The following is a 21,676-nucleotide window of genomic DNA, read 5'->3' as shown; positions in this document are numbered from 1 at the left end:
TATCCCAATCCACCACTATTCAGCTGATGTCCCCGGGGACCTCCGTCTCTCTTCCAGATGCTTCGCCTGCACGCCACTGTCTACCTTGGTAGAGGCTAGGCACTGCAGGATGGGTTAGCTGTTACACGAGGCTGAGAAAGTCCCAACACAGGAATTTCTCGGGGGATGCTGCTGATGTCACGACAGTTCGTGTTGTCATCCGCTCGCAAGACCGCCTTAGCACCGTTTGGCTTTATCCATTACGAATGTACCCCATTGTTGTATGTTTCTGACCTTCTTTTTGCCTATGCAAGCGGATGCCCATCTCTTTTTGCAACATCCTACAGCCTCTTCCTATGTTCGCCGCTGTACGGACATGGTCCAGCCAGTCTCACGTTCTAACCAGACACTAGTTCTAAGCTGTACACGCTAGTATTGAACATACCCCAAGAACGCCAATAGATACTCCTATAGAACAACCCAAATCGCTAACTGAATCAACTCCGATCGGTCCATCTTCCACCGCCCTCTCCAGGTCTAACGCCAGCCTTCTTTTCACTACCCGAGAACTTGGCCTCTTCCTCTTCCCACTTCTTCCGCTCCTGCCGCCTTCTCGCTGAGTAGGCGCGCGAGAACCTCCAGGCCTCGGTATCCGCCAAGTTCCATTGCTCCACGGCTTCGACAACTAGCTTCATGTTCCTGTCCTTGCTCTTGATGGCCTCGCGTGCCTTCTTCAAGCGCTCTTCTTCTTTCTCGATCCATTTCTCGTCCGGGATATCTATACCCTCGATGGGCTTGGGGGGTTCGGGACGGGGGAAGACGATGAGTTCGGACTCCTTGCTGGGCGAACTGGGCTCGGCATTCGCAGACGCGTTCTGGGGTAGACCGAAGCCGAAGATCCAGTCCAGATCGTCTTGGGTGATGCGCTCGGCTGTGAGCCAAAGTGTATGAGCGGGAGCTGCTGCTACGAGTTCCTTGAATTTGAGAACGCGGTACTCCTCAGTGTGATCGTCCGGGATAGATTTGTCCGTCAGCTTCTTAATCCACAGGTCGCGTGCTGCGCTGTTGCGGAGGAAGTTCTTGTCTATCATGTCGCGCGTGTAGTGTAACGAGGTAAGCGTGTATGGGTGGGGAACGGTTCCGATCGTGAAGAACTTGGTCGTGTTTACGAATTCCGGGAACAGCTGAAGCTTCATTCCTTTGTTGGCATCGCACGGTTTGCACTTTGGTCGATTCGGCGGGCACGACTTGGGCATTGGAGTAGTCGGACATTGCGTCAAGTTACGCGCAATGTCCGTTGTTTCGTGTAAAAGGGCAGTCGTGTGCTCCGGTGCAGGCTTGACGATTACCACACCTTCTGGATGTTGCTCTTGCCAGGTCAGGTGGAGGTGCGAGTTGACGAGGTTTGCGAGCAAGTCGAGGGCCTCGGCTTGCGTCGTGTTGGTAAACTTATCAGCGACCGTCTTGTACTTGCTGGAAATAGTAGGCATGTTGTAGGATGCGATGCCGTTGGCCTTGCTGTCTACGTCCATGTCCTTCGTGTCTAGGAGGTTGACAATCGGTCCACCCTCTTTTTTGGCGAGCTTCAACAGCTTATCCTTGCTCGCGGTAACATTCTTGAGCAGCTCGTTGCCCATGACCTTCTTGATCGCGTCATCGACCATCATGCCATCTCCAAAGAAGATGGCGTTATCCAAGGTCTGGACCCTCGACAGCTTGGCGTATTCGTTTCGTCGCAGAAAGCTGAGCATCGGGTTCTCGTACTCGGCCATGGGCAATGCGAGCCAATTGACGAGAACGCCGCCACCCATGTGCCCCCAAGCCAGCCAGCGCATGACCTCAAACTCGATCTTTGGATCTAGCTTCATGCGCTGGAACAGCTGGTATTGTGGGTGGTGCATAGCCTCAGCCCGCGACAACACGACAGGCTTGAAACCCTGTGCCCACCACGCCCGCCGCCATGCCAGTATCAGCCGTTGTTCTGCCGCAGACACTTCCTTGTCCTGCTTCTTCGGTACGTCGTAGTAGGTGTAAATCGGCGGTCGTTCGCGTAGCGGTGGTAGGAGGGCGGTGTTCTCGTCGAGAGTTACGCGGGAGGAGAAAGGGTTGCGCCATTTGAAATCACTGAGCCACTCTATCGCGCCGTAAGCACTGGCCGTGGTACTGTTTGCCTGAACCGGTGGCTTGTGTGCTGAGGGACCGAAGGGTTTGGGCACCGCTGGCAGCTCGCCCAGGTCAGGCAGGTGGGCTTGCGGGTGCTTGACCGCATCAGCGACTTCGTCATAGGTCGGAATGCTGTCGCGTGTTGGGGTTCCGTAAAAGGTAAAGTTTACTATGACGAAGAGCAGCAGGATGATGATGACCTGGAACCTCCTCGGGGGCATCTGCAGCGCAATGGGCCGGCCCATGAAGGTATGCTGAGTCGGCATGGCACAATCGGATGTAGAAGTGAGGTGAATACAAGGCAGACTATGGCAACACGGGCGACATGGGCGCTTTCAGACTACTGGAGCCGGTATCCGTGGTGGGCCTGATGTTGCTGATTGAAGGCAATGCGGCGCGAACTCAGCTCCGCTAGGCGATGCGAACAAGCTTTGAAGCAAATGTAACGAGCGACAGAAAGGCACAAAAAGACGCAGAGGTTGCAGATAGTTGCACCAGTTGACACGCCGGGTGACGCGTCGTGCTAAGGGAACGTTTCCAGTTTGGCGAGGGCGAGGTGCAAGGCTAGCGCAGGGCTGATGATGCGCCCCAGACCCAGACATCCCGCGCGTTTCGAGCCTTCGGTGGTGGGGGTCGCCCTGGCCGATGTCGCCTGAGTCGAGCATTTTGACGGGATGCGTCATACCTCTTCTGTTACTCTTGGTGTCTATGACTCTGCATTCTCCTTGCATTCTTCAATTCTAGAGGCCGTGAGACGAATCGTCACTCCAAGCCTGAATTTCATACCTTCTTCGGTTCGCTCACGTCCCAATTGGACATCCGCGAACTATCTACGCGCATGCGCACACTTACAACGCGACCCCGCCATATACTCTTAAAACATGCAGGAACAGGTACGCGCGACAATGGCTTCACTTACCAAAGGAAGCATCCCGGATCCGACCGCGGACCTTCACTGGTCTGATTTCAAGGGGCCCATCCACGAGATCTTCGCAGGAAATGCTCGCAAGCATCCCGAGCGGCCATGCGTGGTAGAGACGGCTACCAGCAAGACACCCGAGCGCAAGTTCACATACAAGCACATATTCGAGGCTACCTCGGTACTAGCCCATCATCTGGTGCAAAATGGCGTGCAGAGAGGGGAGGTGGTCATGATCTTTGCCCATCGTGGCGTGGACCTAGTGGTCGCCATTATGGCTGTTCTGGCGGCAGGAGCGACCTTCTCAGTACTAGACCCGCTGTGAGTCTAGATTGCCCAATAGAGAGTGGCCTACTGACATCACTAGATACCCCCCAGACCGCCAATGCATCTACCTCGAAGTCTCCCAACCACGCGCACTCGTAGTCATCGACAAGGCTACCCGTGAAGCCGGTCCCATCTCAGAGCAAGTGAGGAACTACGTCAAGGACAATCTACAACTGCGGACAGAAGTCCCTGCGCTCGAGCTCAAGGATGATGGAACCCTCGTGGGAGGCTCCAAGGACGGAAAGGACGTGTTGGAGGAACAACAGAAGCTCAAGGCCGAGCTGCCAGGAGTGCTTGTCGGTCCAGACTCAACACCCACACTTTCCTTCACATCAGGATCAGAGGGAAAGCCCAAGGGTGTCAAGGGCCGGCACTTTTCGCTAACACACTACTTTCCATGGATGGCAGAGACATTCGGACTGTCTGAAAACGACAAGTTCACCATGCTCTCTGGCATCGCCCACGACCCTATCCAGCGAGACATCTTCACACCACTTTTCCTCGGTGCACAACTACTAGTACCCAGCAAAGAGGACATACAGCATGAGAAGCTCGCCGAGTGGATGCGCAAATATGGCGCGACAGTCACACATCTGACACCCGCCATGGGTCAGATTCTCGTGGGAGGCGCTTCAGCCATCTTTCCCAGCCTGCACCACTCCTTCTTCGTAGGCGACCTACTGATCAAGCGCGACTGCAGGAGGTTGCAGAACTTGGCTCCCAACGTACGCATCGTCAACATGTACGGAACCACAGAGACACAAAGAGCTGTCAGTTACTACGAGCTACCGAGCTGCTCCGAAGCGCCCGAATTCCTTGATACCATCGGTGAAGTCATTCCGGCTGGTCGTGGCATGAACAACGTTCAGCTTTTGGTAGTCAACCGCGAAGATAGGACAAAGGTTTGCAAGCCTGGTGAGAGTGGTGAGATATACGTGCGAGCCGGTGGTCTGGCCGAGGAATACCTGGGTCTGCCTGACTTGACTGACACCAAATTCGTTGACAACTGGTTTGTGGACCAACAGAAGTGGGTAGATGAAGACAATAAAACTGTGGAAAGTCAAGGTGCCGCTGAGCCATGGCGAGAGTTCTACAAAGGTCCACGCGACAGACTCTACCGCTCTGGAGATCTGGGCCATTACTCTGAGGATGGTAACGTACACTGCACAGGACGCGTCGACTCGCAAGTCAAGATTCGCGGCTTCCGTATCGAGCTTGGTGAGATCGACTCACATCTCTCTGCCCATCCTTTGGTGCGTGAGAACGTCACACTGTTGAAGCGTGATGCCTATGAGGAGCCAACACTAGTCAGTAAGTTGCAACTTCATCCCAACTCAAATGTTTGCTAACATCGTAGGCTACATCGTTCCTGAGATGAAGCGTTGGTACGACTGGCTCGAGGAGCGCGGTGCGAAAGACAGTGATTCCGCCGATGACACCAGCATGGTCACTTTATTGAAGCGCTTCAAGTACCTACGAGACGATGTGCGTGAGCATCTAAAGAAGAAGCTCCCCGCATATGCCGTTCCGTCAATCATCGTCCCGCTCATTCGATTTCCGCTGAACCCGAACGGTAAAATTGACAGACCAGCACTGCCCTTCCCAGAGCCAGCGCATCTGGCAGCCGCTGGTGCAAGACGACCCTCACAGCTGGGTGCAGCCTTGACGCCAACTGAGAAGACCATGGCCGGCATCTGGGCTGAGCTTCTGGGTGACCGCGGTGTGACAGCCGACGGCATCAGCGGAAGTGACTCCTTCTTCGACCTTGGAGGCCATAGTATCATCGCTCAGCAACTGCTCTTCAAGATCCGGCAAGAATGGAGAGACATCGATGTACCAATGACTACAATTTTCCAGTACCCAACGTTGCGCGGCTTCTCGGCAAACATTGACCAGGCTATGGACCCTATTGGTTTGCGTCTGGACACTGCAGAGGCCATTGATGAGGATCCAGAAGACGAGGCCTACTCTGCCGATGCCAGAGAACTCGCTAACCAACTGACCGAGTTCAAGACTAGAGAGCCGCTGAATCCCAAGGAAGAAGTACATACTTTCCTGACTGGCGCGACAGGCTTCTTGGGTGCTTACATTCTACGAGACGTCCTGTCGAGGCCCGGAAAGGTTACAGTACTCGTCCGTGCAAAAGACATTGATGCTGCACTCGGCCGTGTCAGGCAAACCTGCTCTGCATATGGCATCTGGGAAGATAGCTGGGAATCACGCCTGGAGCCTCTCGTGGGCGATCTAGAAAAGGAGAACTTTGGCCTTGAACCGAATACTTGGAACAAGCTTGTAGACTCTGTCGATGTTGTCATCCACAATGGCGCATTGGTACACTGGGTATTGCCATACTCACGTCTTCGCGGACCCAACGTCATCTCCACCATGACCGCTCTCTCAATGTGTGCTGCAGGCAAGCCCAAGAACTTCGGTCTTGTCAGCTCAACATCAGTGCTTGACACGGACTACTTTGTCAAGCTGTCCGAGAAGAGTCTGGCTAGTGGCGGAACAGGTGTTCCCGAAGAAGACGACCTGGAAGGTGCTCGCAAAGGCCTGGGCACTGGTTACGGTCAATCTAAATGGGCAGCCGAGTATCTCACACGACAAGCTGGCCAGAAAGGTCTGAGTGGCTGCGTCATTCGTCCCGGCTATGTCTTGGGCGACCCAGAGTACGGCACCACCAACACCGACGACTTCCTCGTGCGTATACTTAAGGGTTGCATCCAACTCAAATCACGACCCGACATCACAAACACCATCAACATGGTTCCCGTGACTCATGTTGCTCGCGTTGTTGTGGCATCCTCGTTCAACCCGCCCATCGCGCCCCTAGGAGTCGCGCAAATCACATCACACCCCCGTATCACCTTCAACGAGTTCTTGGGAGCCCTTGAGAACTTTGGATACAATGTTCCTCTTGTTACCTACCCAGAGTGGAAGCAGAACATGGAAGCCTACGTGTCTGACCGCTCTGGTACGAAAGAGGAGAATGCACTCCTACCGCTGTATCATTTCGTTACTGGAGACCTGCCTGCTGATACCAAGGCACCTGAACTCGACGACAAGAATGCGGCGGAAGCATTGAAGAAAGATCAAGCATGGACAGGCGAGGATTGGAGCAAGGGCGGTGCGGTGACGGAGGACACTGTAGGTGTGTACGTCAGTTATTTGATCGAGCTGGGTTTCATGCCGAAGCCGGAGAAGAAGGGCATCAAAGAGCTGGTCATGAGCCGACTGACGGATGCTATGCGTGAAGGTATGAAGCTGGTTGGTGGTCGAAGGGGTGTCTAGATCATCCTTGTCAGACCCTGTAGTGCACATTGAGGTCATGTTTAGCAAGGGATCTGATCTTCCATTTAGAAGGAGATCGAGAAAAAGCACAATTTTTTTCACATTAACCAATGCCGCACTCAGTGATCAGCGTGTATACATGTCGGAAGTGCCGGATGCTAGTGGTTCATCGCGACGTCCTCATCAAGACTAATACAGAGTTTGTTGACGCTGAAGTATGCAGGTGCTTAGGCGCTCCTTCCATCGCAACTTCCATTTACGTCGAGTGACATCACAGCCCCATCAACGTTACAACACCCCACCCAGCGCCATAGAGCATCCTTCCTCGCAGCTCCAGCTGCTAACCGACGTTTGCCTTGCAGCTTACATTTCTTTCCAACATTATACCCGGTTCGCTAAAGTTGTCCGCGGGGCGGAACAGAACTCCGCCATGCTGTGTATTACCACCGGCTGTGGCTGCAGCAGAACGCTTATCGCCAGATCACTAATGAATCCGATGCCAAGGAGCACGCGGTGAATGCAACAACACTGAGGTGGACGTCACTGGCAGCGCTTCGTGCTGTATGGCTTGAGGCATTACCAAAGGAATGGTAGGTTTGAGCCGGTCACTGCTGTCCGTTCGATCAGGGTGCGAACAGCATGCCGAGAAAGCGACGGGCTTATTCAGGTCAAAACAAAGCACCTGATAGAGACCAAGCCAGCATAGCCAGCGGACGCCAGGACAACTGGCGCCTTCAACAGAGTATCTGAGCTTCTCATGTGCCAATGCCAAGATCGAGATCAGCAAGGCCAACTTCGTTTCAGCCACGCTTGGAGCCCGGATTCAGACTTCGCAAAGCAACTTGCAGCTATTTCCGCCAACAAGCGCTATCAAATGCGCTCCGCCGTTCCGACTTGGATTGGCGATGCGACACAAGGAGTGCTCGCGACGTTGCACCGCGGGGCCGTAACCAGCCGCGCCTCTGTGGTGCCCTCCGTTATCTAGGCGGATTGGAGAACCGCATTGGATTCTTGTGGGGTGTCATGCCTGTGGTACAACAGTCCACGATCCGTGGGTTCAATATTTCCTAGGCACAGCTTCACGCATCCAGCGAACAGCCTAGACGGACCATGGTAGCGCTTGTTTCCGGCTTGGCGCGTTCTCAGAGGGCATTGCACACGACGACGAGGTGCACCAGCGTGCGACGGTCCGTTTGCTCAGCGTTGCTCAGCATCGTCGGCGCGAGCCAAGACAAAGGGCGAAGATGATAAAGATGAGAGCTGGGGGCTCCAACGACATGAGGCCAGGTCGCTGCCGCGAATTCCGTCTTTGGTCTGAGCGGCGTCTGGAAGAGAGTTGCGCTGGGACCGCCCACGCGAGCCGTGATTGGCCGTCCCCGTCTTGAGATGCTCTGCCCAGCCCCAATGCCGAGCCTTGGGGATGAAAGCCAAGCCCAAGACCTTCTCCCAAGGTCTTGAGAGCGTAATTGTATGTAACAAGAGTCTTGCCTCTCCTGAGGGAAGTCTCCGCCTCTTCTATAACATGCCCGGCACCTCATCGACTTCGCATGTCTCAAAGGGTCGTCTGATGCCCGTCAACCAGTGACGTCGACTACCAATTGCCGGCAATGGAATCCCAGCGTCCGCCGGTGTCATGTTCGGCCACTCCCACCCAGCAGAGCCAACCGCTGCACCAGCTATCAACCAACGCATCGCCCGACGAGTACAACTACGCCTACAACGAGAAAGAGCCATACCAGCGACAACAGACCATCCGCATAGACCGTCACAGCAAGTCGAGTTTTGGCCGTGGCCATGATTCCGTCATCTCGCACCCGTTCTCGCCAAAGGCATCCTCTGCGCCAAGCCCCTGCAGCAGCATCTCCTCGATCGGCCAACAACGCAACTCAACAGCCGAGATCCGATACTCCAGTAGATCAGAGATAGAACGAGGAAGCATACAATATCCACAACAAGCGCATCTTGATCCCGAGAAGCATGGCTACGGTTCGTCGCAAGGCCGCCGATCTCCAAACCGTGTGTCTGCGGCTGGACCAGACGGCGATGCGATCGTCTACGACAAAGGTGCCTACCATGAGAAAGGCCCAGAGGAGAAGGCATGGCAATTACTGGTATGTGTTCCGCTTTCTCGAAGCCCTATGGAGCGTGGCTAACAATATGCAGTTTTGGCTTTGCGGCCCCTGTGCTTTCCTCTCCGGCGCCATCGCTCTCTGGACGATCTTCGCTCTCCTGATCTCGTTCGCACTAGCACCATTGCGATTCTGCACCAAACGCCCGTCATTTTCGGAACAAATCACAGCCTTCCTCGCACCAGCGCTGAACCTGCAGCTACACCTCGTCTATTCCCACGACTCAACGACTGGTTACAGCGCGCCTATGCTCGTCGTCATTCACCTGTTTTCACCAATTGTCGCATTCGGTGTCGCAATCGCCGCATGGACCGCTGCAGGATTCTGGTTTTTCTCGTTGATATTAGGAGACCCTGGAGGTCACGACGGACACAACGATGGCAAAGAGAGCATCGTCGGCGTACGGAACTGGTGGGAACGATGGCTCTCAAGGGGACTGCGAGAGACGCATGTTTGAAGAGAAGGCTATTGCTACGACGACGAGTTTTTGTTTTTACCGTTCGCTCAGTGATGGGACGAGCGATGTTCAAGCGGCATATACCATGGCGTACTTTTGTTTTAGGGGCATCGGACATGAAGGAATGCTGATCTGGGATGACAGCACGGCGTTATTGGACCTCTCTGTGTAAGAGTAGGAGAGCAAACGGAGCTCGACATGATATACCCCATTTTTCTCGAATACCACAACATCTCTACAACACCTATAACGTCTCTCGCACATGTTATTCGCAATTGACAGCGTACCTCGTACGAAACACTTTACACCGTTACATTTCCAAGCAGGTTACCCGCGCTTCCAAGCCACTACCCACGCCTTACCAAGGAGTCCAGGCGCAAACTCACCCGAACTCAGCCCCTCGGCCCCTCCAATGCTTCGAGCAACGCCACACGCGTCCAAGACGCATGGCACCCAGAGAGAGCGGAAATCCAGTTGCCCCGACCGCCCGATCCAATCTAATTGCAAGCCACACATGGGGATTGAGCATGTTAACAGCCCAATGCTTACCGCCGCTCCGCCCATTCCGCTACATGTGTTTCGACACGTTATCTGCTCACCGCAACGTAGACTTCTTCTTGCGGCAGACTTGCCGTCCAAGACTCGTGCCAATACCGCCCAGGTTCCGCCGTGGATACGCTGGATACGCTGTTTGCGCTATGGGGCTCCGCTCGGGCTTGGGGTTGGGGAAGAAGGAAGGGGTGGGAAAAGCAAGGGCGGTGGTGGAATGTTGGAGGGTGTAAACAGAGCACGTGTTTGGGGAGTGGCATTGAAGGTCTTGTGAGGGGTGATGAGCTGTGAATCTCCTAGTATAAGCCTACCCTTTGTCTACATCATCTTTCCCATCACCGAGTTAACCCGCGGATTCCTCGTGTTCAGTAACTCATACCAACCCACCCTACACACAAACCAGGTATCCCCATCACAACCGCCCAGGCCAACACCAACACGCAATGCACCAAGAACCCCAAGCAGCCGTTCGTAATAATCCTCTCGTGATGAGCGGAATAATCTCGTACTCAGGCGCATCCATACGTAAGAAAGCCAAGACGTATTACGGTGGGGTTTCGCCGAGTGAGAGACCCACGGACAGATGTGGTTTCATGTGGTTGCGCGTCGCTGGCGCGTTCGTTTTACGACGCTGAGTAGATGTGTATGTGCAGCATAGCAAAGGCAAAGGAAAGAAGTGGCCGGATACAAGACGGGTATGTCGGCTTGATAGTAGTCTTAGGTAGCTAGGATAGAGTTCTGTGGGTGTGGCGCGTATGTCCTGCCCATTCCCCGATTCCCCGAATCTTGGGAACAGACAGGCTGGGTGATGAGTGTCACAGTTGGTAGATCGCCAGCTCACTCGGGTAGAGTTGCGATCATTGTACATGTCCCCATACTGCAGTCTGGCGATATGAGACCGAGTGCTTGGAGTTAGGTGACGAGCAACATGCTCGAGGGAAGTTCCGCGCGGAAAAAGGGCCGAGGAGATGAAGCTATCTTTCTCGGTCCTTTTCCTTTCCTTCTGCCAGCTGCGTTTGCGTTCGTTGCCAATGTGAAACCGGGATGCCCATCTGACGTGTGTCTGGGCATGCGGATATCACGGCTTGCGCTGTTTATGCGATGGGTGTGATCGTCGCTGTGTTATGTTAGGGTGCGGCGCGCGGTGTTCAGAAGTGCTGGATACATAGGAATGGTATGATGATCGTGTATACAGGTTTGAGAAAGTATTTGTATTCATTGATTTGAGCTTGCGCTGTGGTTTTGATGCGCAATTGTATATTCGTGTTCGTATTTATCGTGCTCGTGACGTACTCTGCTACGATCTAGAAACTCTTGACAAAGACATTAGGGCATTAGACATGAGAATAAACGTATGTGTACAGAAAAAGGTATGTATGATACAAGAAAGATAAGAGGCGGAGAAAGCGGCGTTCCGTCCGCGTTCATACGAAAGCTTTGGCTTTGGTGTGGAACTTGTGTGCGGGTCGTGAGACGGTATGTGTAAGGTCTCTGTCGTCGCATTGCGACTCGAATGGCTGATTAGCAGTACGAAAGGACGCATTCGTATACAACTGATCGTGTGGTGCTGACGAATGCTGCTTTGCTTCGTTGTTTTGCTCCTGCCAGTGGCGGCGTGATATATGGTCGTGCTATCATTTCCAGGCAGGAAAACTTCAATCGTTCCCGCTCGAATGTACTTGTCGTATAGTGATCTGACTCTTCATCTTTTTGTGGCCTCTACCTCGCATAGTCTCTCTCGCCATGCAATTCTTGAGGCACTGCTCAACGATCGAAGGGTCGCTGTCAAGGAACTGCTCGTTCAAGAACCAGCTCGAGCTCCTCTGTACAGACAGCCGCAAGCAGCTCCTCTCACTCCCGATTTGCTTTTGGAAGTAATGATCGAGGAAGGCGTAGGAATCATCGAAAGTCTTGTAGCAGCTGTTGCATGCAAAGGTCGCTTTGTCGTTCGTCGCCATTGTGTCGAGCGCAATGTGCGAGGTGAAGAGTATACATCTGGATGCTGGCAGTCCGGAGTGAGCGGCAACGGATATGCATGCATCGCAGTGCGGGCATATCTCCCTGTCGTCGTGTTTGTCGTGTGGGAAAGCTTTCTTGGCGCGTAGTGTGCTCGATTTGGACTCTTTGAGATCTTTCCGCAGGTTGTCTGCGAATGGACAGAACTCTACTTTGAAACGTGGAGGGGGTAGAATGGGCGATAGGATCGGCGATTCGAGACGTGCGTATTGTTCGCGCAGGGCAGTGAGGCAGGCGCGACGGACGCTTTTGGCGGTCGTAATTATGTCGTCAATTGGTATCGTTGGTGTCGAAGAGAAAACGCTGTCGTAAAGTGGTTGTCTGATTTCGTATTGGATTCGTAGGAGTTGTGCTGAAAGGATGGTGTTGCATTTCGCTACACATGGTCAGTCTCTATCATCTCGGTATTGAACCGCGGACTTACTGTCGCCTTCCTCGAATCGTGCCCCAAATCTTGCTTTTCCTTGCTCCATGATCCTTTGAATCTGTCCCCCTAGGCGCAGAGCTTTGCCAACCGCATCGTCGCGATTCTTCGTGCCGAGACACAACCATTTGGAACGCGTGCGACGATGCCGCGCCTGCCACTGCTCGTACGCTTCATGCGCATCTTGGAATTCGCGATCGATATCCCATAGCGTAAGAGACCCATGTGTCGATTTCTCCCACGAGACAGCCATGTTAGACATTACGCCAGAAAAAATACGCGTATAGAATCGCAAAAACAAACAAACAAGAGGAAGCGGGGAATGCAGGCGAGCGACGAAGGTGAGTTTCAGAAGGGAACAACTATCCTTAAAGCAGGAAGAGGTCTACCGTATGGGGAAATATCTCCAAACCGCACGATCTCGATTAAGACGCAGAAACCTGAAAACGCAAGGGCATTGAGAAAACAGGGTCCACAAGCTTGCGGGTGCTGCGCTGGCTTTACATAGAGCTGCGAGATCCTGCGTCATGTCACCTACAGGTACCAGGGCCACCGCATAGGGAGGCTCGCAGGCGTGGAAATTAACTGCATATCCATTGCCGTGGCTGTGTGGCGGGTCTGGGCGATATTGAAGGATTGAAGAAGCGAAAGATTGCTCCGGCACCTCATTCTCCTTTCCCAATGGTACGCAAGCTCATATGCGCCGCCGACCAAGAACGACAGGTCCATGTGGGAACATGCTGGTCCGTGAAATTCAGAGAAGGGAACTATAGCTGGTAATCATATCGCGGGTGCCGAGGATCGTGATGAAGATGCAGGGGCAGCAGCAATGATCCCTCGCGCCATGGTCCGAGCACTCCCGTATCCTCCGATTAAGGACGCCTTATTCGAGTCGTGGCACGCTACGGTAATGACAATCACCGCCGCATTGAATTGGCCTTTGATATGGTCGTGAGTGTTGTTCATGCGAGCGGCGTGTCGTGGCCTGTCAGCCTATCGCCGGTGTTATTGAGTGAAGCTTCGCTACCAGGATTGCGCCGGATTGAACCCCACGTCTCTCGTCGTGTCGTGCCCCACCATGGAGATCCTCGAGCTTCATTCCTGCTTGCTGGCTTCCTCTGTTGATTGATAGTCATACTACATCATACAACAATGTCTACCGGCCACTCACACGAAGGCGCGTCGCATTCGCATTCGCACGAGGCTGCGGATCACGGCCACACGCATGAGATCCTCGATGGGCCGGGGAGCTACCTGGGCCGCGAGCTGCCCATCATCGAGGGAAGAGACTGGGAAGACCGGTCCTTCACTATCGGAATTGGAGGGTACGATGGACCCCGTGTGACACGTACATGTCAATATACTGCTCGGCCGACATGATGCAGGGTTGGCATGGCAAGATGTACTATATCCTCAAGATACTGACCAGCCTAGACCAGTAGGCTCGGGCAAGACAGCCCTCATGCTAGCCCTGTGCAAACACCTCCGAACACGTTTCTCCATAGCCGCGGTAACAAACGACATCTTCACGCGAGAAGACTGCGAGTTCCTCACCAAGAACAATGCCTTGCCCGCGTAAGAGCAACCACAATATACATATTACCGGAGCATGTTTGACGCGACTATAGTGAGCGCATCGTCGCTGTCGAAACTGGAGGCTGTCCCCATGCCGCCGTTCGCGAAGACATCTCCGTCAACCTCATGACGCTCACAAACCTGCACCAAAAGTTCAACACGGACCTCCTGCTCATCGAGTCCGGCGGCGACAACCTCGCTGCGAACTACTCGCGCGAACTCGCCGACTTCATCATCTACGTTATCGATGTCTCGGGTGGTGATAAGATTCCCAGGAAGGGTGGTCCGGGTATCACGCAATCAGACCTGCTGGTCGTCAACAAGATCGATCTTGCCGAGGCGGTCGGTGCGGATCTGGGTGTTATGGAGCGGGATAGCAGGAGGATGCGTGAGGGTGGACCGACTATCTTTGCGGTTGTCAAGAGGGATCAAGGTGTGGATGCTATTGTGGACTTGATTCTGTCTGCGTGGAAGGCTTCTGGTGCTACGCAGGCCAGGAAGGAGAAGTTCGAGCCTACGTTGATGGAAGAGAAGTGAAACGACAATGAAGAAGCGACAGTGTGTTACGAGCAAACTCAGTCATGGCTTACGCGTGTTCGCAGAGATGATGTTTGTTACAGAACGAGAACGCTACGATTTACAGACTATAAGCAATTATATACTGGAGAACCTCACAGCTTGGCACCACCCTCTACATCTACGCTTCCCTTAAGCAAGTCCCAATCCGCCATGGTGAATACAACATATCCATCATCACCACCACTCTTGCCCTTGCCAGATCCAAGAGCGGCCGGGTGCCAGTACATGGTATCGTATTCCGCCTCTTCCTTTCCTTGCTCCTTCGCTTCCTTATCCGCCCTCTCCATAAGCTTCCTCAGATCGATACCATCATTCCTCAGCGGGACCTTGTTCTGCTTGTTGTTGTGCATCGTAGTCTGCTGTTTCTGTATCCTCAAGAAGACAGGCACTGCGTATTTCGGCAGCTTCTCCTTCGCGTGCGCAAGTAGCGCGTTGAAGTTGAACGAGTCGAGATGTGCGGGGTCGATATAGATGGCTGCACAGCCTGCGCGGCCGTCGTAGCCAGGCACTTCGACACCATAGACGTTTGCTTCTTGAATTCCGGGGAAAGAGCCAAGTGCCTCGCTGACTTCGGCTGTGCTCACGTTCTCCGACTTCCAGCGGAAGGTGTCGCCGAGGCGGTCCATGAAGAACCAGCGGCCGTCGGCGTCGCGGCGGAGAGCGTCGCCTGTACGGTAATACAAGTCGCCTTTCCGGAAGACATTGCGTTCGAAGCGTTTCTCAGTAGCATCCGGGTTATTCCAATAGCCGACAAAGGCTTGCTCGCTCGGCATCTGTACGAGGATCTCACTGCCCTCCTCGTAGGACTTGCGTTTGCAGAATCCAGTCTTAGGATCGCGCAGGAGGTCTCCGGTTACGAAATCGATCTCGACTGGGACGTAAGTGTTGTGGGAGCGCCAGCGATCGATGAGACCCTGGTGTCCAACTGAAGTTGCTGTGAAAGGCCCACGCGAGCCATTGAAAAGCGCCATGACGCCTTCTGTGCTGTTGAAGAACTCGCCGACGATCTCGATGCCGAAGCGATCGACAAAGCGCTGCCATACATCAGGACGAAGACCGTTTCCGAACATGGCCCTGACATTGTGTTTCCGGTCGAGCTCGCTGGGAGGGGCGTTGAGAAGGTACCGGGCTGTCTCTCCTACGTAGACCATGGCGGTGGATTTCGAATCGCGTACGTCGGTCCAGAACTTCGATGTAGAGAACTTGGTGCCGATACAGCATGTAAGGCCGGTGACCATGCAGACGAGTGCCGTCGTGCCTCCCGTGCCGTGGTATAGAGGCATGCAAACATACCACCTATCCCCGTTGGGCCCTGTCTTCAGCCCCATAGCCCCTACACGCTGTGTCAAACCAACGGCTCTTTGCGTCTCGAAGGGGCAAGCTTTCGGGTGTCCGGTTGTGCCACTGTTCTAGTTAGCATTGTCCTCTTCACAGCACAGCCTCGGTAACTAACCTTGTGTAGAACAGGAAGAGCGGGAACTTTCCCTTCATGCCCACCCTAAGCTCATCCTCAGGCCTAGTAGGTTCCAGCCTCGATATCTCACCCTTCAACCCCGTGTCCAAGACCAAGACAGTCATGCCCAGCTCGCTCTCCAACCTCTCCCTGACCGCCTCGATACGGTCTCTGCACTCCTGGTCTTCATCAACAAGCAGCACCTTGGCGCCGCTGACTTTCAGGCAGTGCACCAGCGCATCGCCTGCGAGGTTGTAGTTGATCCACGCCGGCGCGCTTCCTATGCTCCAGCTACCCAGATGTGCAAAGAGGAACTCCGGCCGGTTCATCATGTACATGGCAAAGAGCTGCCCGGGAACGACGCCATTCTGGCGGAGGTATTGGCCGTATCGGCAGGCGTTCGCGTAGGTTTCGGCCCAGGTGTAGCAGCCGGTACGGGACCAGATGCATTCTTCGGTCGAGGGCAGGCGGTGGACTTGGGCTTCGAATTGGTACCACAGAGATTGGCCTCTGCCTTGTGCTGTTGTCTTGTTAGAACGTGGGTGGTAAGAGGCATACGCAGCTTCGGCTTACCATTCTTCTCGAGATCGCGCGCGGCAGCTTTCAGGACGCGTTGGCCCTTGAGGTCTTTGGTGATGTGGTATTTGGCGTCGATGTAGGCTGCAGCGGCGGTAACGCCTGCGATCGCGCCTGCTACAGCTTGAGGTGCTTCAAAGCTTAGTTAGCTAACATGTACATTGTACGATGAGGGTCGTGTAGAGATGATCGGAAGCTGGATGGGACGACAAGCGCGCCACGGCCGCTACACGAGATAGGAACACGCACCGATCGGAAGAGCCATGGTGAGATCACTCTTGTATAGGTATCTATGAATGAAGAATGTACGTGAGAGATGCGCAGAGAAACAATGAAGGTAAATGTCGCGACAGAAATGCGCCGAAGTCTGCCCAATGCTTCTAGATAACCTGCGACATGGCCATCCGCAACGTGATCAATTGCCGACTTGCCCTCGGTCTCCCAACCGCCGTTCTACGCCAATGCACGCGGCTGGCGGCCCCAGAGTACCTAACCCCACGTGTTGAGCCCCACACCTACCCGTAACTCTACTCCGCAACCTTTGTTGCGATGACTTCGGACCTTTTCCACATTGGCCATGGGTTAGATAGTTGGTGATGGTTGACCCGCCTGGGCATAGGATAGCTGGCGCAGCCATGCCTATATTTAGCAAACTCAATGCTGCTAACAACACACTCACAGTCACAGTCTGGGGAAGAAAGCTCTACTGTCCTACGTTATATTATTTCGTATCGACATTACCGGTATATATACTAGAGCTTCGCCTCAGAACCCCTAGCGGAATGAGCTTTCTACCTACATTACCGCAGCTCTTCCATTAAACTCACATGTGCTTGTGGAAGAAATCCAACACCATCTTGTATCCGCGCTCGTACTCCTTCCTCACCTTCTCCTGCGAAAGGTCACTGCGCGCCGCCATCCAGCCGTGGATCTGGTCTGGGAACCACTCAACCACGTGAGGAACCTTGATGCCCTCCTGCCACTTCTTGACGTCATCCTTTGATTCGTCGCCTGACGGAAGCATGATGTATGGGATCTTGATGCCGGGCGCGTCGTCGCCGGCAACCATGGCGGGGTGGCATGCTGCTGCGACCTTGAACTTTGTGCCTTCCATGGAAGACAAGTTGACAATCTGTATAGTGTTAGGCAATACGTGGGAGGTAAACTAATCAGCTTTTCCATACCTTTCCGCCCCAGCAGAAGCCAATGATAGCCCACTTCTCAATTCCGTACTTCTGGGTGAGTTCGTCGACAATCTTCGGGATGCGCGGCAGAGTCTTCGGCGGCGCAGCCTGCGACTGGAAGAACTCGCCCATCTTCTGCTCCTTCTCCTTGGTGTCAGGGGGCATCCAGGAGATGTCGGCTGGCTTGCCGTCGAAGAAGTCGGGCATGAAGACCTGGTACTTCTGGCTGTCGGTGTAAGCCAAGATATCAGCACCTTGGAGTGTTTGGTTGAAGAATCCGAAGATGTCGTAGACGACTAGGATTCCTTGCTTTGCGTCCTTTGGGCCGGTTTGATCTGTTGAAAGTCAATTGCGGTTCCCGGCGATCTCGTGGTGCTAGAACGTACAGGTCTTCAGTCCGTCTGCCTCAATGTAATCGCCCTTTGGTTGGTAGCCCTCGCTGACCACAGCGGGTGTGTTGCAGCATGCCTGCGACTGTGTGGATTCTGTCGACATCGTTGCGGTCTGTTGTTTGGAGATGGCGAATAGCCCTTGTTTACGTGGAAGCGTTGTCGGGCGGAGTGTAAAGAAACGTGGCGCCGCGATTGAAACTCTTTGTAAGTTTTGAGGTAAGATTCGAGCAATTGGAGATGGAAGAAGTGAGGTTGATCGGACAATGACGCGCATGATGAGCTGCTACGGTATTTGTCAAGCTGTCAACGACGGTTGGGTGGGGAACTGAGCACCGCGGCTACCCCACCATGATGTCACCAATAGCAATGATGAAGTAGACACAGTACCTAGGTGTAACAGGGACTAGGATAGTAGCGCTTCTTCCAGAACAGTCTACTATCACACCGAAACTAGACGCCCTCAGTATAGACTGCTCAAGTGCCTTCCTACTAGCAGAAGTAGCGCTACACCGGAGCCACAAACAATGTGGCTTCGCGCGATCGCACACACTCCATGTACCACGCAGCGATCGCAGTTGCCCTCGAGCGTAGGTAGGTGCGAGGCAATGCATACCACACAACACTTTGAAATTGCGGTATTCGACCACAGCCATCAAGCATCCCGTCCACTCGTAGCACCACAAACATCACCAAATCTCCCATCTTCAAACCGACGCGCAGACTCCAACTGCCTAGCCCAATGCTCCTGCATATACTCCTCATCCCTTTTAAGCATCAGAAAAACATCCAGTCTTACATCGGGATCACGTGTCCCCCAACTCCGCGCGCGCTTGAAGAGGAAAATCTTCTCCTCAGGAAGGTCGTTCTGAAAAATAGTCAAAGCCCTCTTGATCTTGTCCATATGCTCATTCAAATACGGATGTGCCTGCGTGACAAACTGCCCCAGCGTAATGGGTCTCCCATCTGCGTTTTCGATGACAAGATTGGGCGGAGGCTTACACGCGCAGTCTGGCTCAGGGCTGTCGTCGCCATGATGCCAGGCCTCGTGTGATCTCCATATATCGTCACTCATCACCTCTAGACGACGTAGACTGGGTACGGAGATAGGTGTGTTCGCGCAAGGATGATCGAAGAGTGGGACAAGTGTTTCTTCGTTTTTCGGTCCTATCGCGATTTCGATGTCTTGTAGAGGGGCTAGCAGGTTCCAGCGTAGTCGGTATAAGAGGTCTTCGCGGATTTGGGTCCTCATGTCTCTTTGCGGTTTCTGGGTTGGGAAGTAAGAGTTGGCTGAGATTTTCTGCGGAACGTGAAAAGAATTTATGGACTAAATTGTTGTGCTTTGGAAGGACCAAGGTGAATGTGGAAAACACCCTCAGTATGAAGCGTACCTATGGTACCTAAGTATGGGTTGTTTCCAAGATTCGCTAAGCAATTAACCGGACCACGCCACGTGCTAGACTCCACGGCGAGGTGTCCGGATTTTCCTCAGCACATGCGCAACCTCCTGTCAGAATACCCCGGATGTAGTTGTCAGATTTTGAGAGCTTCAGTAGATTCGCTATCTAAGCATCCAAGTTCAGCTTCTCAAGCAAGGTGTCTATCTTCCCCAGCAAGATCTGATAATTCATCGCATCCTGAGCGAACTCATCACCAACTTCCTCGCCGTCCAAATTTCTAATCACACCAGCAGCAATCTGTTGCTCAACCGCCGCGATGTTCTCGTCCTGCTCTAGACCGTTGGGTACACCATCTTCTAGTGCAATTTCATCCATTGCATCAACAAGATCTCCCTCGGTACTAGCTTGCATGGCTGCGTTTTCGTCCATCATCTCATCCAGCCCGCTGTCTTCGAAGCGAAGCCTGAATCGTTCCGAGAGGTAGTAGCGAATATCGTCGACAAGTTCGACAGTGTCAGTCTCCTGACGTGCCTTGACGCGATTCGCAGATTCTTGCACCAGCTCTGCAAACTCAGGTTGGTCGATGTAGTGTTCCAGTCGATAGGCGATGTATCGCGCAGCAAATTCTTCGAGGCGTTGCACCCTTGTATCCCACCCGGCTCGAATAACTTCGTAAATATCCACGGCCTCATCGGCATCTGTAGCTCCCCGTGGGTTGTCTGACTCGACTGCTGAGGTTGCGCCATTGCCTAGCGCAGAGATGATGATGGCGGCGCGCTGCTTGAGCTTCTCGATGAAGAGCTGATCTGCAGCGAAGAGCACGTCGATGGCAATATCGAGTCCGAAGTCGGCGCGCTCGGTGTACATAAAGGTGAGTATGGTTTCCAGGACGGCTGGCGAGCAGTCAATGGTTACAATCTGCAAGTGCGGCGTATCTTGTGCTTCCTTGAACTGCGAGCTGAACATGGTCAAGAAGTACTCGGAGCGCAATAGCATGGCTCGGTGCGCAGGGAAAACGGTCGATTTACGGGATGCTCGTTGGCGGGACGGTGACCTCGAACGAGTGCGACCCGATCCGACTGGTATGCCTAGAAGAGGCCCCGGTGCGTTTCGCACAGGCGGCGTAGATGACTCTGACGGCCCTGGTGACCGATCTGTGCCATCGGAGTCTTGGTCCTCGTCATCATCATCGGCGCGCAGTAATATATCGGCGAAGATAGAGTTTTCCCGGTCCCATTGTATGCTGTCCACTTTTGCAGTGTCTACGACTCTTTTGTGCCGGAGGACGTTGTTCTTGAACCAGCCCTCTAACTGATCCCTACCGCGTTCCAATTCCTCTGCTCTTCGCTGGCGCAATAGTCTTCGATCCGAGACTTCTGTTATATCTTCAAACAGGCGTTCAATCTCCAACTGCTTGCCAATCTTGTCTATGCCTTTCAACACAACCAGCTCCTGCTCGTCACTCAACCCATGTAACGCTCTCCGTATTGAGACTTCCTGGAAGTACAAATACTGCAACGCCACACCTAGCGATTCGGCGGGTATAGTATTGGGTAGTTTCCATGACGTTGTATTCGGCGCAGTCTCGAGCTTCTTCGCAAAGTAGGGCGATCGTGCGGCGAGGAGGAATTTGTGGAGGTGGAACTCTTGGCCAAAGGCGGTAATCGTGATGTCTGTCGTCTTGGGCGACGGTCGCGTGAGGAGCGAAGTGATATGTGCTGCCAGCGGTTGTAAGGGATTCGAGGATTTCGCATAGTCGTAGGATAGTAACAGATTACGTATACGGTCGTTGAGTGCGTTGTATAGACATCTCTCGCCTTGGAACGTGTCGCGTTCGCAGAGTGCACCGTTTTCGAGGAGCAGGCGTATGACTTCGTAGTGACCGCATAGACTGGCCTTCAGCGGTCAGCGCTCTGAATTGAATGGCGAATTGTTTAGATTTGAACTCGGAGATTGTCTTACTAAGATAAGTGGAGTGTAATCAAACCTGTCTCTTGCGTTGATGTTTACCCCGGTCGATATCATTTCCTGGCAAACCTTCAAGTCTCCCCGCCGGCATGCTTCACAGAAGACCCTGAAATCTTCGCTCGTGTCCAGCGGATTCTCTTCTTTGAGCTGGCCCGAGGAAATCGCCTGGGCTTCGGTCGCGAGGGCGGCCTCGATCTCGTGCTTCTTCTTGACGTCCATGGCTGTGGCAAGAAGGAGAGGTCCTCAGTAACGGCGACATGGTGGAGGTGAAAGTGACTATTGCTCTGCGATGACGAGT

At 53.7% G+C, this 21,676-nt stretch overlaps 8 protein-coding genes across 8 annotated transcripts; 3 read left to right on the top strand and 5 right to left on the bottom strand.

Annotated features, from left to right (window-relative positions):
- Positions 1–476: 476 nt before the first annotated feature.
- Positions 477–2,408, bottom strand: J4E78_006182 (uncharacterized protein; the record flags this gene model as incomplete). Its single annotated transcript, XM_049366795.1, has 1 exon — positions 477–2,408. One exon carries the CDS (start codon positions 2,406–2,408, stop codon positions 477–479), a length of 1,932 nt encoding a protein of 643 aa, XP_049221501.1.
- A 639-nt stretch (positions 2,409–3,047) lies between these two features.
- On the top strand, positions 3,048–6,679 carry LYS2 (putative NRPS-like protein biosynthetic cluster; the record flags this gene model as incomplete). Its single annotated transcript, XM_049366794.1, has 3 exons — positions 3,048–3,382; positions 3,429–4,699; positions 4,746–6,679. 3 exons carry the CDS (start codon positions 3,048–3,050, stop codon positions 6,677–6,679), a joined length of 3,540 nt encoding a protein of 1,179 aa, XP_049221500.1.
- A 1,607-nt stretch (positions 6,680–8,286) lies between these two features.
- Positions 8,287–9,265, top strand: J4E78_006180 (uncharacterized protein; the record flags this gene model as incomplete). Its single annotated transcript, XM_049366793.1, has 2 exons — positions 8,287–8,790; positions 8,843–9,265. 2 exons carry the CDS (start codon positions 8,287–8,289, stop codon positions 9,263–9,265), a joined length of 927 nt encoding a protein of 308 aa, XP_049221499.1.
- A 2,204-nt stretch (positions 9,266–11,469) lies between these two features.
- J4E78_006179 (uncharacterized protein) lies at positions 11,470–12,507 on the bottom strand (the record flags this gene model as incomplete). Its single annotated transcript, XM_049366792.1, has 2 exons — positions 11,470–12,206; positions 12,255–12,507. 2 exons carry the CDS (start codon positions 12,505–12,507, stop codon positions 11,470–11,472), a joined length of 990 nt encoding a protein of 329 aa, XP_049221498.1.
- An 899-nt stretch (positions 12,508–13,406) lies between these two features.
- Positions 13,407–14,366, top strand: J4E78_006178 (uncharacterized protein; the record flags this gene model as incomplete). Its single annotated transcript, XM_049366791.1, has 3 exons — positions 13,407–13,579; positions 13,689–13,829; positions 13,883–14,366. The coding sequence occupies 3 exons, from the start codon at positions 13,407–13,409 to the stop codon at positions 14,364–14,366; spliced, it is 798 nt and encodes a 265-aa protein (XP_049221497.1).
- Positions 14,367–14,500: 134 nt separating this feature from the next.
- Positions 14,501–16,702, bottom strand: J4E78_006177 (putative NRPS-like protein biosynthetic cluster; the record flags this gene model as incomplete). Its single annotated transcript, XM_049366790.1, has 4 exons — positions 14,501–15,812; positions 15,862–16,381; positions 16,435–16,569; positions 16,687–16,702. 4 exons carry the CDS (start codon positions 16,700–16,702, stop codon positions 14,501–14,503), a joined length of 1,983 nt encoding a protein of 660 aa, XP_049221496.1.
- A 558-nt stretch (positions 16,703–17,260) lies between these two features.
- J4E78_006176 (uncharacterized protein) lies at positions 17,261–18,116 on the bottom strand (the record flags this gene model as incomplete). Its single annotated transcript, XM_049366789.1, has 3 exons — positions 17,261–17,569; positions 17,622–17,956; positions 18,008–18,116. The coding sequence occupies 3 exons, from the start codon at positions 18,114–18,116 to the stop codon at positions 17,261–17,263; spliced, it is 753 nt and encodes a 250-aa protein (XP_049221495.1).
- A 1,459-nt stretch (positions 18,117–19,575) lies between these two features.
- J4E78_006175 (uncharacterized protein) lies at positions 19,576–21,597 on the bottom strand (the record flags this gene model as incomplete). Its single annotated transcript, XM_049366788.1, has 2 exons — positions 19,576–21,306; positions 21,373–21,597. 2 exons carry the CDS (start codon positions 21,595–21,597, stop codon positions 19,576–19,578), a joined length of 1,956 nt encoding a protein of 651 aa, XP_049221494.1.
- Between the last annotated feature and the right edge of the window lie 79 nt (positions 21,598–21,676).

The sequence above is a fragment of the Alternaria triticimaculans genome (genome assembly GCF_023758025.1).
Source record: "Alternaria triticimaculans strain BMP 0046 chromosome Unknown scaffold_8, whole genome shotgun sequence".
Classification (NCBI taxonomy): domain Eukaryota; kingdom Fungi; phylum Ascomycota; class Dothideomycetes; order Pleosporales; family Pleosporaceae; genus Alternaria; species Alternaria triticimaculans.
The sequence above is the reverse complement of the archived record's forward strand: the minus strand, read 5'-3'. Positions and strand labels throughout refer to the sequence as shown.